This window comes from Chlamydotis macqueenii, chromosome 14 (genome assembly GCF_036417535.1).
Source record: "Chlamydotis macqueenii isolate bChlMac1 chromosome 14, bChlMac1.mat, whole genome shotgun sequence".
Lineage (NCBI taxonomy): Eukaryota > Metazoa > Chordata > Aves > Otidiformes > Otididae > Chlamydotis > Chlamydotis macqueenii.
In genome coordinates this window covers 14,184,560-14,198,829 of record NC_141569.1, presented here as the reverse complement: position 1 = coordinate 14,198,829, position 14,270 = coordinate 14,184,560, and the positions used below count along the sequence as shown (strand labels likewise).

The 14,270-nt window shown below is 43.0% G+C and overlaps 1 protein-coding gene across 2 annotated transcripts in view; it reads right to left on the bottom strand.

The window, feature by feature from the left end:
- GLRA1 (glycine receptor alpha 1) overlaps positions 1-14,270 on the bottom strand; it is a 39,294-nt gene that overhangs the window by 16,129 nt on the left and 8,895 nt on the right. For both annotated transcript variants that reach the window (XM_086758669.1, XM_010130764.2), the window contains exons 2-3: positions 6,769-6,899; positions 2,942-3,009 (exon numbers count right to left, since the gene is read on the bottom strand). In XM_086758669.1, the coding sequence (XP_086614795.1) occupies positions 2,942-3,009; positions 6,769-6,899 (199 nt within the window). The remainder of the gene's footprint in view (positions 1-2,941; positions 3,010-6,768; positions 6,900-14,270) is intronic.

Sequence of the window (14,270 nt, the reverse complement as noted above, 5' to 3'; positions counted from 1 at the left end):
CTGTTGTAATTGGTGGTATCTTCCCCTTGAAGCACTTGTGGGATTCACAGGGATAGGTTCCCAATTGCAGATTCCCTTGTCCTTAGAGCTGGTTGCAAGTGAGGCTTATGGATGTAAGCTATGAGCCACAACCTAACATAAATGTCTGCTCAATTATGTGCAGCACTGGAGGCTTTTATGTTGGGTCTCTGATTCTCAGGAGGCTTAAAGGAGTTTACTTCCCTTGCTCTAAGTCAGTTCTGCTTTGGGGAATTCAGTTTGGTGGATGACTGTCTGGGGTTTTTTTGGTGTTTTTTTTTGTTGTTGTTTGTGGGGGGGGGTTTTTTGTTTTGTTTTTCCCCTTCTCCTTTCATCTATCCTTGCAACAGTTTTCAGGCCTCTATTTCTTGCCTTGTTCATTCTGGACCTTTGTGGGGCAGTTATCTGCTTTCTGCCCACTCTGGGAAATCTCTGCCTTCTCTTGGCCCCAACTCATTATCCTCCTTTCTGGGGTTTGTAGACCCAAGTGGCTGCATAAAATGTCTGTTTTGTTTTATTTTCCTGTATCTTCTCCTCTTCTAGCTTACATGATACCTCAAACTGTAAGTGAGCATTCACCTCCAATCTCTCTAATCCTCTGCATGATGACCTCATGACTTACACTGGTTTGTCAGATTTGGACAGTGTAAACTTAAATAGCTGCAGCGGTATTTTCTGCCTGAACAAAGAGCCCCACTATGGAGGTGTGTGTGGTATCCATAGAAATCTGTGACTTTTCTTCTGCAGGCAGCAGCGCAATAGTAACCAAGTATAAGAAGATGTAGTACTCTAAGCCTGGCCACGTTCAGGTTCTGAGTGCCTAATGGTTGAGGCTTAAACCATAATGTTATTCTTTCTCTTCTGGCCACTGAAGCAGATGGGGGAGTGTTACCATCATCAATCCCAAGGGTCAATGGTGGAGTACTACTTGCTTTATGGCAGAATGTTGAATTGTGCATCTGCCACCCAAGATTTTTTCCACTCCACTGTTATTTGATCAATGGTTTGAATTCAAAGTAGTCAGGTCTCTCAAAATCCCTTCATGACAGGACCTTCTGCCTTTTCCAGAAACTGATGAGGAGCTGATGCTCCCGCTTTGACCTGCTGCATCCTCAAACTGTGAGGAGAGACTGGCTTCTCTGCAGAGTAAATCCTAAGTTAGTAAATCCTGAAGACCTCTATAACTTGCTGGGCTCTCATTTTTTTTAGATGCTTCAGTACCTGTGTTGCTTGTGTTCTTCTCAGTGTTTACAAGCAGAATTGCTGTCCCCAAAGAAGCACATTACATTAGGTTGTGTGCAACGCTGCGTCAGCCTGACATCTGGGCTAGCTTGTCAGAGCTGGCTTGGATATTTCTAGACAAAGCAATGTGCCTAGAGGGTGTTCTTGGGTTCCCATGGGAATTTTTTCTTCTATGGAAGACAGACTATGAAACAAATGGCATCTGGAGAGGATAGCAAGTCCCTGCAGCATGTCTTGGGGGTGAACTGCATCTCTCTCTCTCTCATGCTAGTCTATGCTAATTTTACGGAGCACTGTGCTTGCTGGGATCCTGTGGCATCTCTGTATGACTGCTCCAGTGCATCTTGCAATGTAGGACGGATATAATGAAAAACACGTCATTGTAATGTGTTCTGTGTGTTGCACAGGGATCCCTTGTGGGCCTGCCTCTCTCCCTTAGTCTGTGGATTGTCTCTGCTAGACTGTGTAGGAACAGAGTATTTATTGCCTGTAACACCAAACGAGGTATCCAATAAAATAGTACATTAGGAATATATGTGTATTTTGGTTCTATTTCTTTCTCTTTTGCTTTATATACAAATGAATCCACAAATAAACTTCTTACCTATGAATTCTTACATTCTGCAATCCAGATATGAAATGTGTTTCTTTGTGCTTGGACAGAGTAACAGTTTGTTGTTTGGTTTTTGGTTTTTTTTTTTTTTTTCCCTACTACTGGAGCTAAACTGCCACCAACCCCAAACATTTTTTGACATTGTACTATTCTTCTGAAGAGACTTACAACCCCAGGTCTATAGCTGTTGATCTCCTCTAACAGAGGTGTGCATGACAAGTAACTTGTTCAAATCAAGATGTGTGATCTATATGTAAAGCCTGTAACATCCTGCTTGAATGCACAGAACACCTGCAGCTGGAGTCATGTGTTCTTCATTTAATATCTTTCTAGAAAAAGAATTGCCAAAGAGTAATTAAACACCATATTTCTGGATTATCTTTAATTAGCACAGAGGTAAGGCACTGTATGTCCAGAGCTTTCCTTTGCTGTTCACTGATTATGTCACAACCAATCTTCAATAGTTTTCAGATGGAGCAATTATCTCCTCTTCTAGTGATCCTCTGCTCCTACTGTCTTGCCAATTAGATAACAGCCTTTAGCCATGTTCACTAATTTTGTCTGAAGTGAGCCTTAAATTGTAAATATTGGTTTTATTTTTTATTAACAATTATGGTTTAACAGAAATATTTCTCCAAGAAAATAATCATCTAGTCATTTTCTTAATCTTTGGGAATCTGAAATCTGATGCAGACTGAGTTCAGCTGATTTCCCTTAAGGTATTGATTCAAATATCTGGATTTATGTGCATTTAAACAGAAAGTATCTGTAACTGTGTCTGAGTGTGAAGCCTTAGGCAAGTCTCCAGAAAAGACTGATTCCTTTTCTGACCCTTATACTTTATCTGTACAGTGCTTTCATAGAGATACAGATAGACTGTGATCTTCAACTACATGTGGTGTGAGTCTTGTGTGCTGACTACTAATTTACTCAAATCTTAAGTAAACTTGGGAACACAGAGATGATATTTTTCTTTCTCATTCTAAAGAGGAGAGTGATGCTACATTTTCTGGCAGTGCAATGAGGCTGAGCCAGTAGCTGAGCAGCTGTGCTGTGATTTTTACTTACCATAGTTGTTTCTGCGATTGAACCAAAGCTGTTGATGAAAATGTTGCAGCTGACATTCACTGGTGGACCTGCATGACAAACACAGATCAGAACAGTAGTTCACCATGTGCTTATAAGACAAAATATTTCCACTCTGTAGTATTAAAATCTATTGTGGGAACAGGGTGACAGAGGGGGAAGTATGGGAGTAAGGTCTGGGTGACCCAGCCTAGGTTCTGATGTCAGTTTGACATCAGACAATGCTTTTGCTTTCCCTCTGTTGCCATGTTTTGAGGATTATTTTTTTTTATCATTATTTTTCTGGTAACTATTTTGATGGAAAGGACTAGAACACAAGCCAGGCAGGACAGCTTTCTAGATAACTCGACATTGCTGTATGGGTGCCAAGCTCACCTTGAACATGATAGACATGTATTGCAGAAAAGAAATGAGAGGCTATTGATAGGCTCTCTTGTTTAGAGCTCTGTACTTTAAAAATACTCACTTAAAGCATCCAAATATTTCTAAACTAGAACCATATGGTCAGGATGAGGCTGGGTGAAGGAGCAAATAACCTATGTAACAATGGTACTGTCTGTGAAGGCTCATGGTGGGACAGGAGATTTCAGAGCTCTGCCAGTGGAAATTCTCTGGCTGTCCTGTTTTGGGCAAGAGTACTCCAGACTTTGGGCCGTGTCTCTCTTGGAATTATCTGCTTTTCAGATCAAAGCTTTGTTTAGCCTTCTTGTATTAGAAAAGTTAAGGGAGCACTGAAGGAGGGGAGGGAGGATTAAGGGATGAAGCGACTATGGTTAGAGCGTATGGGGCTCAGTCTGTTCATGTGGTACTGGTGCCTGAAGGTATGACTCTGGTATGACTGGAGGTGGATCACAATGTTGTCTGGTAAATTTGAGGTGAAAATGCTGAGTTTTGACCGAGTGAGACGCCAAGAGCTGCAGTTCAGCACAAAGCAAAAAGCTGGAGAACATTTTGGAACCATAAACGTTGTCTGCTGCCCCTGCTCTGTGGGCTCCCGAAGGACCTGGTGCTGGTGCTGCCCAGTGTGTGCTGGGGAGAGGGAGCCCAGGCAGAGAGCAGAGGGTCCCACTCCAGGACACAAGGTCCCCCTTTGGCACAGGGGGAATTAATCTCATATCATCCCTGTGACAGATGCTTCTGGGAAGATAAGATCTGTGGAAGTGGAGAGTGTGGAGCTCTAGATGATTCCCCCATCCTTTATGGAGATGAGGATGGTGTCTGCATTTCAGATGCTGCCTGATGGCTCAGCCTGGCCCACGACTGATGCTTGCCCCTTGAGGCCACATCTGCAGTCTGGCAGCTGCTGCAAGATGAAATACTGGGAAGGAGGAACAGCTTTAACAAGAGGCTTGTGCCTCTCATCTCTGTGAATGTCTTCCTGTGTGGAAATTAATGGAATTTCCTGATTACTAAGCAATATTTGGAGCTTGGTCTACTCCTCTCCATTTCTTGTTCTTCTTCTCCTGCCTATTCTGAAACTTTGTGCCTGTCCTCTGCAGGAGTAGGACTGCAGCCATGTAACAGCGATGCTCTCTGTGGCTGGGGTTTTCTTGGTACGAATCCCAGTCAATCCGAGCAGGCTTCTATCTACCCAGCTCCCAGACAGCCCTTTGCCAGTGCAGCAGCAGCTCATGTGCTGCTCAATCTGTGCAGCAATTCCTCCAGACTGTTAAACACAGGCTAAAATATCAGATATAAAATAATGTTGTGGGTATTTTTTTTACCATCTTCTCTTATCCAACAGGCTTGTGAAGTTTATCCAGCAGCTGAAAGCATGCATTTGATCAGGGTTTAATACTTATTTTTTCTGTTCTGCAGTGCTCCTGCTGAGCTCAGGAGTAATAGTTTTCTTCTCTAGATCCACCTCGTGAACTGTACAGATGGTCCATGTGCACATGATTTCCCTTCCCAAAGGACACAGCATAAGGAAAATACTGAGCTGACCTCCTGGATGTGCTCGCGCCTTTGACATATGTGGAAGGTTTTGGCCTTCTTCCTGATCCTGTGCTGATGTGAAGCTGAGTGTGGGATGAGCTTGGTCCTGTGTATGTGAAGATGACCCTCCTTGGGGCAACCCAGCTGTTGTTGAGGCACTGCGCTCTCAGCACTGTGTCCAAGGGGAGCCTTGAGCACTCTGCAGGATTTTGGGGTTTTTTGTTTTTTTTTTTTTTTTTTTAGCTTTTATGAGGCTCTAGAAACTTCTGTCTACTGCTGAAATGTGCCACCTCTGTAGTGGGATGCATCTATGAAGGAAGAGTTTTCCAGCCTGGGCAGGAGGTCCCTTGTTCCACGCCTGCCGGGTTTGGCTCTGTCCCTGCCTGTGTTACTGACTTCGTACTCCAACTTAAACCAAAGCTCCAACCAAACCAAAGCTTCCTTGTTCTCAGAATATGAATCCCCAGCGAAGTCTGGACTTTACAGCATTAATGGAAAAGTTGTGATCATCTTTTTGTTAATCTTACCCTCCCCAAAAATCAATCTGATACGGATCTCTGGTATTATTTTCATTTAGATCTAAGCTATTAAAATGCCCTTATGAGTTACTGCAGTTAATTTAAATGACATGCTTTGAGAACTACAACCCCAAGCTCTGTAAAACACCTCCTATGCCTCCCATATAAATTGGAGCCTGATTTATGTGTGGGAGGCTAAGCCAGCAAAACTGCCCTGTGGGGAAGGTGTAGTTCATTGAAATAAAGCTGAAATTAAATTATCTGAAATAAAAATGCAATACAGCTGCCTTCAGCAGGAAGATAATGTATACATTTCATTAAATATTAAAGTTTAATTTCTTTTATGTGTGTGCATAATTTAGTGTTAGGCAAAGTTTACAGGGTGGTTTTTTTAACTCTTTATGGTTTGGATGAAAACAGCAGTGTTTTCTGTTGCCTAGTTGATTACTAGAACAAAAGCTTCTCACCTATATTTGGGTTTAAAAGCCCGGATTAGGATTTATTGCTCGCAGCTGGATGGCAGATGCTGTCACCATGATTAATGGGTCTGGAGAGTGTTAGTGCTGCCAGTGACTCTCTGGTGAGGAGGAATTGGTGGTAGGAAACAAAAGAAGTGAATGAAATGAGCATTGAAGAGGGCTAGACAGTGGCTGCTAGGGGGCAGATCCTGCTTTTTATCTGGGTGTGATTCAAGGGCAAATAGCTCTGGGAACACAAGCTCAGTTAAAAAGAAAAAAAAGTTGTTTTGAGGAGCAAAGATGTTCCATTGCCTCTTCCAAGGCCCACTTCAATGCTGCTTGGCTGCCATGGAGTACAGGGTGAACTGGGGAAATTGTGTGTGAAATGCAGCTGTTGTGCTGGGCACTGGCACAAGAACCCCTCTACGACAGGAGACAGTGACTGGCATCTTGCTGAGTTCCTCTGGAGCTGATGGGAGAGACTTCTCTTGGCTTCAGTGGGTGTAAAGTAAGAGCACTGCCCACTGTTTGAGGGTGCTGAGGGCAGTGACTTAGGGGGTAAGAAAAGCTGAAGGTTTTGTTTTTTTTTTCCCTAATCTGTGAGATGTTCAGCTCCCTGCTGGTCACTGCTTGGTTTGGCAGGATCCCTGATCCCTTAGTGTGATATTGAAGTGCTTCTCACATGTAAAGGTATTACAAAGTGGTTGAGTGGAAATCAGATGCCTTTCTAGACATCTACAAGGCATTTATGTGCCAAATTTCTCATTATTGTACGTATTTCATATGAACATAAAGATTATTCATATTCCATGTACGGTTAGGGAGGCATTCATGAGGCTTGCATGCAGGTTTCAGTCCCAAGATGAAACAAAGCCACAAAAGCTGAGTTTTTGCATACCTTTAAAATTTGGCCTGATCCTGGCATCATATCCCGAAGTTCGCCCCATCAACTTATCCAAGAAGTCGGAAGGAGACATGGGTTTGGGGGCAGATCGTGCTGCTGCTTCAGCTTCTTTAGAGGCTGCCAGGCTGTGTGAACAGAAATGAAGAGGAGGTTTTAGTGTACATCCCAAACTGGGGAGTGTTTGAGGTCCAGAAACCGAGCAGTCAGCATCTCATTCCCGCTGTGAAGCAGGATGAGCACCCATGTGAATTCCTAATGAGGCTGGTCTCTGCTAATTTGTTTGCCCAATCCAAACATCTCTGAATACGGAATCCCAGCTGCCACCAAAGTAGAAGAGAGATGATGAGTGGAGAAAATCCTTTTGTGAGTTTAGGTATAGCTCCTTGGCATGCCACTATATTACAAATGTGAACTCTGGCACTGAACTCCACAGAAAAAAATACACTCCACAGAAAAAATACACTCTGAGATTAGCCTTGGGCAGCAATTACTGCTTAATTACACTGCAAATAGCAAGGAGCATATTTGGTACTCTGACAGTCTAACGTTCCAAAAGGCAGGTAGGATCAGAGCAATCTGGAATTCGAGGCTTAGATGAGTGCTGTGTGGTTGCATAGCTCCTGCGGAATCTTTAGGATGGTAGGCGATAGATGTATTTTTGCTTTCTGCTCACTGGTCGGTCCAGCGTTTGCTGTTAGTACCTGCAATGCAGGGATCTGAGTTCAATATAGCAATGCTGTCTCTGGACTTGAAGGTGTCTGGGGTGTGATCATGAAATGATACACTTGTCGGGTGGAGAACGAAAGGAAATGAAATATTTTTGGAACCTGTATGGCCTCTGGGGCAGAAAGAGTGAAATTACCAATTTATCTATAGAAGATGAAAATCTAAGACTGGCAATGTGCCTTCTGACTCTAGGAGTCGGCAAGATCTGCAGGGTGATAATTTGGACTTATGAACGCTCTGTTGCTGCCATCTATGCAGGAACAGGTGACCCCTGGTACTAGGTGTTCGTTCTCAACTTTGCAGGAAGGTTTGATTTCCAAGATAAACATACACAACTCAGTTCCTTCCCTATGGTTATATAGCTTTTACTTGAACACAGATCTGTTCCCAGGCTGAAAGTGTGGTGTAAAATTGCTTAGATTAGGGGGAAAAAAAAACAAACCAAAGAACCTCTAACCCTGTGGGCGATGTGCAATGTGCTTAGGGCAAGAGCTAACTCAGCCTGTAGGTTCAGATGCCTGACGCTGGTTGGAGCCTACAGGCAGTATTGCAATGCAAATGTTTAATAAGGCAAAGAAAGCTGCTTGGAAGGAAATGATGTTCATTGCTTCATCTCTAGCAAAATTTTTTTTTTAATACAAGGGTTGTGTGGTAACTGTGAGAAGCCACTATGGTAGAGCAGCTGAGAGGCCTAAACGTGTTTACAACAGGCACAAGACGCTTAGCTACTTATGTCCTCACAAATGACACTGTGCTCTTACAACATTAAGACCTCGCTTTGGGAAGTTTTTCATTTCTTATCTCAAGACAGTCTGCTATGGTCAAACCTGCTGTCTTTCAGAAGAGTAGTGCTAAGTGCTCACGCAAGATCTGTGGGGAAGAACTTGGGGACATTACTGTGCATAGTGTTAACGTGACCCTGTCCTCCAAGCCCTGTTCATACAGTGTAAGTTTGAGCTGAGACTCCAAAGACATGATTGTTGTCTAGACAAGGCTTTGGCAAGAGTGTTTTGAACCACAGAGTTCCCAGAGGACTTTAAAAACAGATGGCATTCAAAAGTACTTGGATGCCATAATTTCAAAGTCAGGAGTCTGTAGTAACCTGTGTTGCACTGACTCTCTTTCCTAATGTTAGCAGATGGTGGCTTGCCAGGCCTTGGTCTTCTCTGCAAACTCACAACTGCAGTCTGGCTGCTTCTGCTAGCTGCAAGTGTATCAGGGTTCTGTGATTGCTAGATTTCTAACTGTTAAAAGTTGTTTAATTTCTGCAATAAAGGAGGAAGATAAATTTCAGATAATTTCCAGTGAAAGTCTAAACCTACGATTTAATTTACCCTTTATATCTTCACAATTCACTCCCAGACAGGACCTTATCTGAGCTGACTGATGCACGCTCATGCTTGGAGATGGCCTGACAAGGTGCGGATTTCGCTTTTACTGTAGCCACCTGCCATTTCACGTCTTCTCCTCATCTCTACTCTGAGAAACTATGCAAAGCCAAACCAGTGTGTTTCGGGGTAAACAGGGCTGTGGATTGGGTGATGGTATTCAATTTTTTTTTTTTTTTTGGGAAAACAACAGGGTGCAATTGATTTGCAAACTCAGAGGAAGAAAGCTGGGAGCAGGAGGACAATCAATACTGGGCTTGACTACTGCATTCCAATAGAGCCTCTGCATGGCAATGAGTCTAGAGAAAAGATTTCAATTAAGCAGCAAATGACTTGGTAACCAAAGTCTCCTGCCACTTCAGCAGCAAGATGCCAGATAGTGCAATACACTGATTTCTTCTCATTAACTGTAGACTGGAGGAAGTATACGGAATGGAGAGGCAGGGAGGGCAATACAAATCTAATAAAGTTTAAGTGCAAAAAGATAATTAAAAACCGCAATTCCACTGAAATTTGTTTTAAAAGATTAGGTGAAAAAGCACAGAAATCAGGGTTCAGCTTTCCTGTAAATTCAGTGTGAAAGCCCATGCTGAATATGTTCATTCTGCTTCCAATGATTGAGTCTACTGGTGTTTCTTGGGGTGCCATTTTCTGATTCTTTCTGCTTCAAAGTTGCAAGTAAATGAATTTCATGTGCTCTGTTCCTACATGGAAGGATATATCTAAGACTTGATTCCCAGAAGCATCTTGTAGAGGACCACCCTCTTACAGCCCCACTGCTTTTTGCAGCTTCATGCCCATCCTGATGAGCAGTTCCTGTGGGGACCTTTGGGGATGTCCTGAAACCGTCAGGCAAGAAAGCAGAGGATGAGGGAATAACAAAGCCTTTCCAGTAGCAGACTTTATGGGCAGCAGGCAAAGGTGTCTACTCTCTGGCTCAGAAATAATAGTAAAAAAAAACTGTACTGGAAGTTACAGAGAGGCTGGGTCACCCCACTATGCTTTGGAGGGATGAATTGCTTCTAACACAACCGTAAAATGTTCGCTCTGGTCATGAAAATAGAGCTTTGTAATGGCAGTTTAGCTCAAACAGCACCCAAAAAAGCTAGAGTCTTCTACTGTATCCTAGGTTTGTCTTGGCCAGTGCTGTGTGCTGCCTTGGGGATATTCTCCAGCCCTGAATTCTTACAGAAGCACCCTGTACACAAGGAGAGGGAAATTGCAAAGTGACTTAAATTCTTGATGATAGAAGAGAACTGGAAATTTAGGGTGGGCTGTAATGTTATTCAGAGAGAAAATTTCTTCTCCAAATAAACAAAAAGAAGCAAAACATGTAACAAACACTGAGGATGTAGTTTGCATTGATGCAAGAGTGTTGTCTGAGCCGGGAGCGTCCTTGGTGCATTTTAATAGCAGCCAGACAGCGGCTTATCTTATTTACACTGGTGTAATCCCTAGTGGATCTGGCTGAGAAAGTGCCATCAGGCAATCATCGCGGAAACAACAATGGAAAAGATCTCTTCAAAGGGTCGATGAAGTAGCATAAGCTTCTGTGATATTAACACCGCCATGTAAGCAGACACCACCAAGCCCCTAGGAGGTCCAGCCTACCAGCCAGCACGTTAAGGTAAAAGCTGGTGGAGATGGACAGCCTAGCTCTCAGGATACCTAAGAATTGCATTCCTTAAAATGGAGCAGTCAAGCTTTGCAGGACACCTACTACTGTTTTTTTCCCAGCCTATACAGGCACTCTTTGCTCTATCTGTGTTATTTTGTTTCAACTAAACTCATGATATATTCTTACTAAAAATTATTTAGTTTAGAAAGTGGTTCTTCTGCAATCTGGACATGTTAGTTTGCTTGATTCCTAGCTGGTTGTTTCTTTCTTCTCTCACCTCCCACCATTTGTATGGCCCTTGTGCAATATTTTAATGATTTCTTTTTTTTTTTTTTTTGGCTATGCTCATCATTGTCCAACACCACAAACTGCCCTGTTCTAATTGAATGCTGATACTGAGAAATGCACTTTTTTTTTTTTTGTGAAGAGGAGAGACGAATGAATTTAATTAGTACTGGGCCTCTATTCCCCTGTCAAATAATTTAATTGTTAATCATTGATACTGAGGGTAAAAAATAATGTCTGGCAACAGAAGCACAAAGTGTTGCAAAACAAGAGTTTGCAGATGAAATATAGCTCTGCAAAGTGTGGGAGGCTCAAGTCCCAGTGAAGGTAAACTGGTGCAACACCAGTGGCTGAAAAAAAAAAAGCACTGGGTTTATTTCTCTGTCTGGGCTCTCTGCAGGTTGGGGAAATGGAAGATACCTGATCATTTACCCCAGTTCAGTGCTGCTCAGCAAAGTGTTCTGAAATGGTTTATCTTTGAAACACAGCACAACCCAGAAAGCTTGGTAGGGATGTGTTTGGAGTAGTGTTCAGGTGGGCTGGTTCATGCGTTTGTCCTTCAAATGTGAAAATGTGATGTTTTCTGTAAGTAGGTGTCCCAAGGGAGAGGAACAGCTGTCAGGTCTTGGACGCAGGCTGAGGTGACCAGTGTAACTGTTTCCCCCATTCCCTTCAAAGCCAGGCCTTTCTAGAGCAGGGTGGGGTCTTCAGGAATTCAGGAGAATTCATTGGCTTAGTTTTATTGACTCCAGCAGGCTCTGAGAGGCATAGTCACAAAGAATTTCAGCTGGTTGGGTGCAGAAACGCATCATGTTGTCTCTGATGGACTAACGTTAGCCATGGTAACTCTTGCCCTGCTCTGCTTGCCTGGGTTTCCCAAACCATCTCCCTGGTCCCTGAGATGGTTCCTCTTGGGCACAGAGGCCAGAGCTTGGCAGAGCCCAGCCTGTGTTCAGCCTCTGCTGATGCTGGGACTGCCCATCTCCATCTTGTCCTCAGCAGCTGAGGGGGGAAGGACAGGCAGGAGACTTTCCTGTTGAAAAGGAAAAGGAGCTGCCCTAAACTCTGTACCCAGACTGTTATTTCTGACTGCGCGTCGACCTGTTATCTTGAGGGAAATGCTGCCAGACGCTGGTCTGGAAAGGCTTGGCAGAGACTGCAAGCAGACTTTTTTTTTTTTTTAATGATTAGATTTACTATTAAAATGAATAGCGCAATCAATGTTGATATGCAATTCAATTAAAAAGGATGAAACTCATTGTCTACGTGTTTTTCTCTGTCACATTGTCTGAATTCCTGGCCTACAGCAGCAGAGGTGGATAGGGTAAAAGAAAAGTAGAGGCATGTGGGGAGAAGAGAGCCCCAATGCTATATTTTTGTCCCGACATAGTGCAGAGGAGAAAGAGCTCCAAGTGCTACAGATGTGGTGGTTGCACAGTGTTGGTTCCCATCCCCGTCGTCATGCTCAACTGCTGGCGATTGCAGTCCATGCAGTATGGCTGTGGGGTGTGTTATAGGGGTGAATTTGCAATGTTAATTCTCAGAGGTGCGGAGGAAATCTGGACTGGGTTGTTTTCTTAATTCAGCTGACAGCTTACGCAACAGAAGCGTGGAGCAGATCTCCGTGTTGGACTGGATAGGAAAATAATTGCATACAGCAAGACTGGTGAAACATGGAATTTGAGAACCTGTGACAAGGAGATTTCACTCTGAGAAAGAAATAGGCAATAAGCTATTTATCCCTATTCATGGGAGGAGGAGGAGAATTGGAAAGGAAAAATAGGCTTGTAGAATGTGCTGTCTCTGTCCTGGATGGTTGTGCTCTGTTGCTGTGAGCTGTTTAAACCAAATCTAGCTTTAGCACCACAAGTAACTGCATTGCAGTAGTCGCAGGATGTAATCAGTTAAAGTTTTAACCCAAAGGATCCCAAAATGCTCTCAAAGGTCCTGCACAATGTGTTACCGCTGATCTCTGTAGCTGTACAGGAGGAGAGGAGCTGGGAGACACTTTTCCATGGGCCTCGGGGAATTAACCCTCTGTGACCATTCCCATCCAGGGAAAACTGCAACAACTTTACTGGAGTGAGAAAAATCTCTTCTTCAGACTGCAGCATTCTGATGTCCTGGTGTTACACTGCCGTGTTCCCGCAGCCCATGGCTCCTACCCCATATGGAAGAACACTCTGCCTAGAGCTATAAAACATCCCAATTAGGCTGATTAACTCCATGGAAAGGTACCAGCACTGGAACAATTGCTGATGCTGTCTGGACAGAGCAATAAGAAAATAACAAACGACTGGACGATCAGCCTGGTGGCAGGGGAGAAATCCGCACACTGTATATAGTTGAGATGGGGAAGAGCACAGGGAGACCAACAAATTGCACGGGAGTAGTGTTCCATTGCAAGATCCCTGCTCTTGACTGTTGTTCAAACTCTCATGTGTTGCATGGTCACTATTGCTTATTGCACATTAAAAAAAAAAAAAAAAGTGTTAAATTTGAGCCTTTGGGCATTCTCTCTAGTGATGTTCACTGTTCCAGAATCATCTACAGCTCTTGGAGCACAAGTGGTGACTTTCTGGAGATGTACAATCCTAAGCCACTGTGACAGGTTTGAAAACAATTCAAACAATGGAGAAGCACAAGTCAATGCTGAGGTTTTAATCACTTGTGAAATCCAGCAAACACCAGCATTGGCTTTTACATGTGCATATACTGAAGGATTTAAAAAAAAAAAAAGTTATAATAGCATTTTTTTTAAAAAAAAAAAAAAAAAAGAAATCCCTGTGAAGACAAAAGCCTGTGTCTATCTTCACAGAAGATGAATATTCCCTTTAAAGTTGAGGCGGGGGGAGGGGGGCTAGTCAGATATTTAAAGTTATGCATAAACAACTTTCCTGAATGCAGTAAGTAAAGAGAGAAAATATCTTTACAAGATGAGCCTTCATATTCTAGGTAACAATCTCTTCACTGATGTGCTCTTGATTTAGTGTTTGGACAGAGAGCTGCGGTGGGAACCTCAATTGACGTCAGAAGGTTTTAGATCACAGACCAGACAAGTGTCAGAGAATTACAAGAAATCATGGATGCTTTTCTATCTATAGCTCTGCAGTCGCACTATCAGTCGTGTTTCCGTGAGTTCAAATAGCTTGTTACGGCAGCTTTTTAAAAATTAGTTTTACTTTAAGGTTTTATGCTGCTTGTTAAGATTGGGTAAGAATATTGTAACTGCTTTTTTTTTTTTTTTTTTTGGTGTATCAGAGGTGGTATGAATAGAATTATTCTAAAAGAGAGATAATACGCAGTGTGGAGTGCTGGTGAGTTTTATCTTCTGAAACTTTTTGCTACAGATTCCTTGAAAAGACCTCCTGAGCTAACACACATAACCTACCCACAAAATTGTGGGTCCTACAGTAAAACTGGGGCTCTCTGTGTTTTGTACTGTGTCACATGAATTGCATGATTAAAGAGCTCATTTT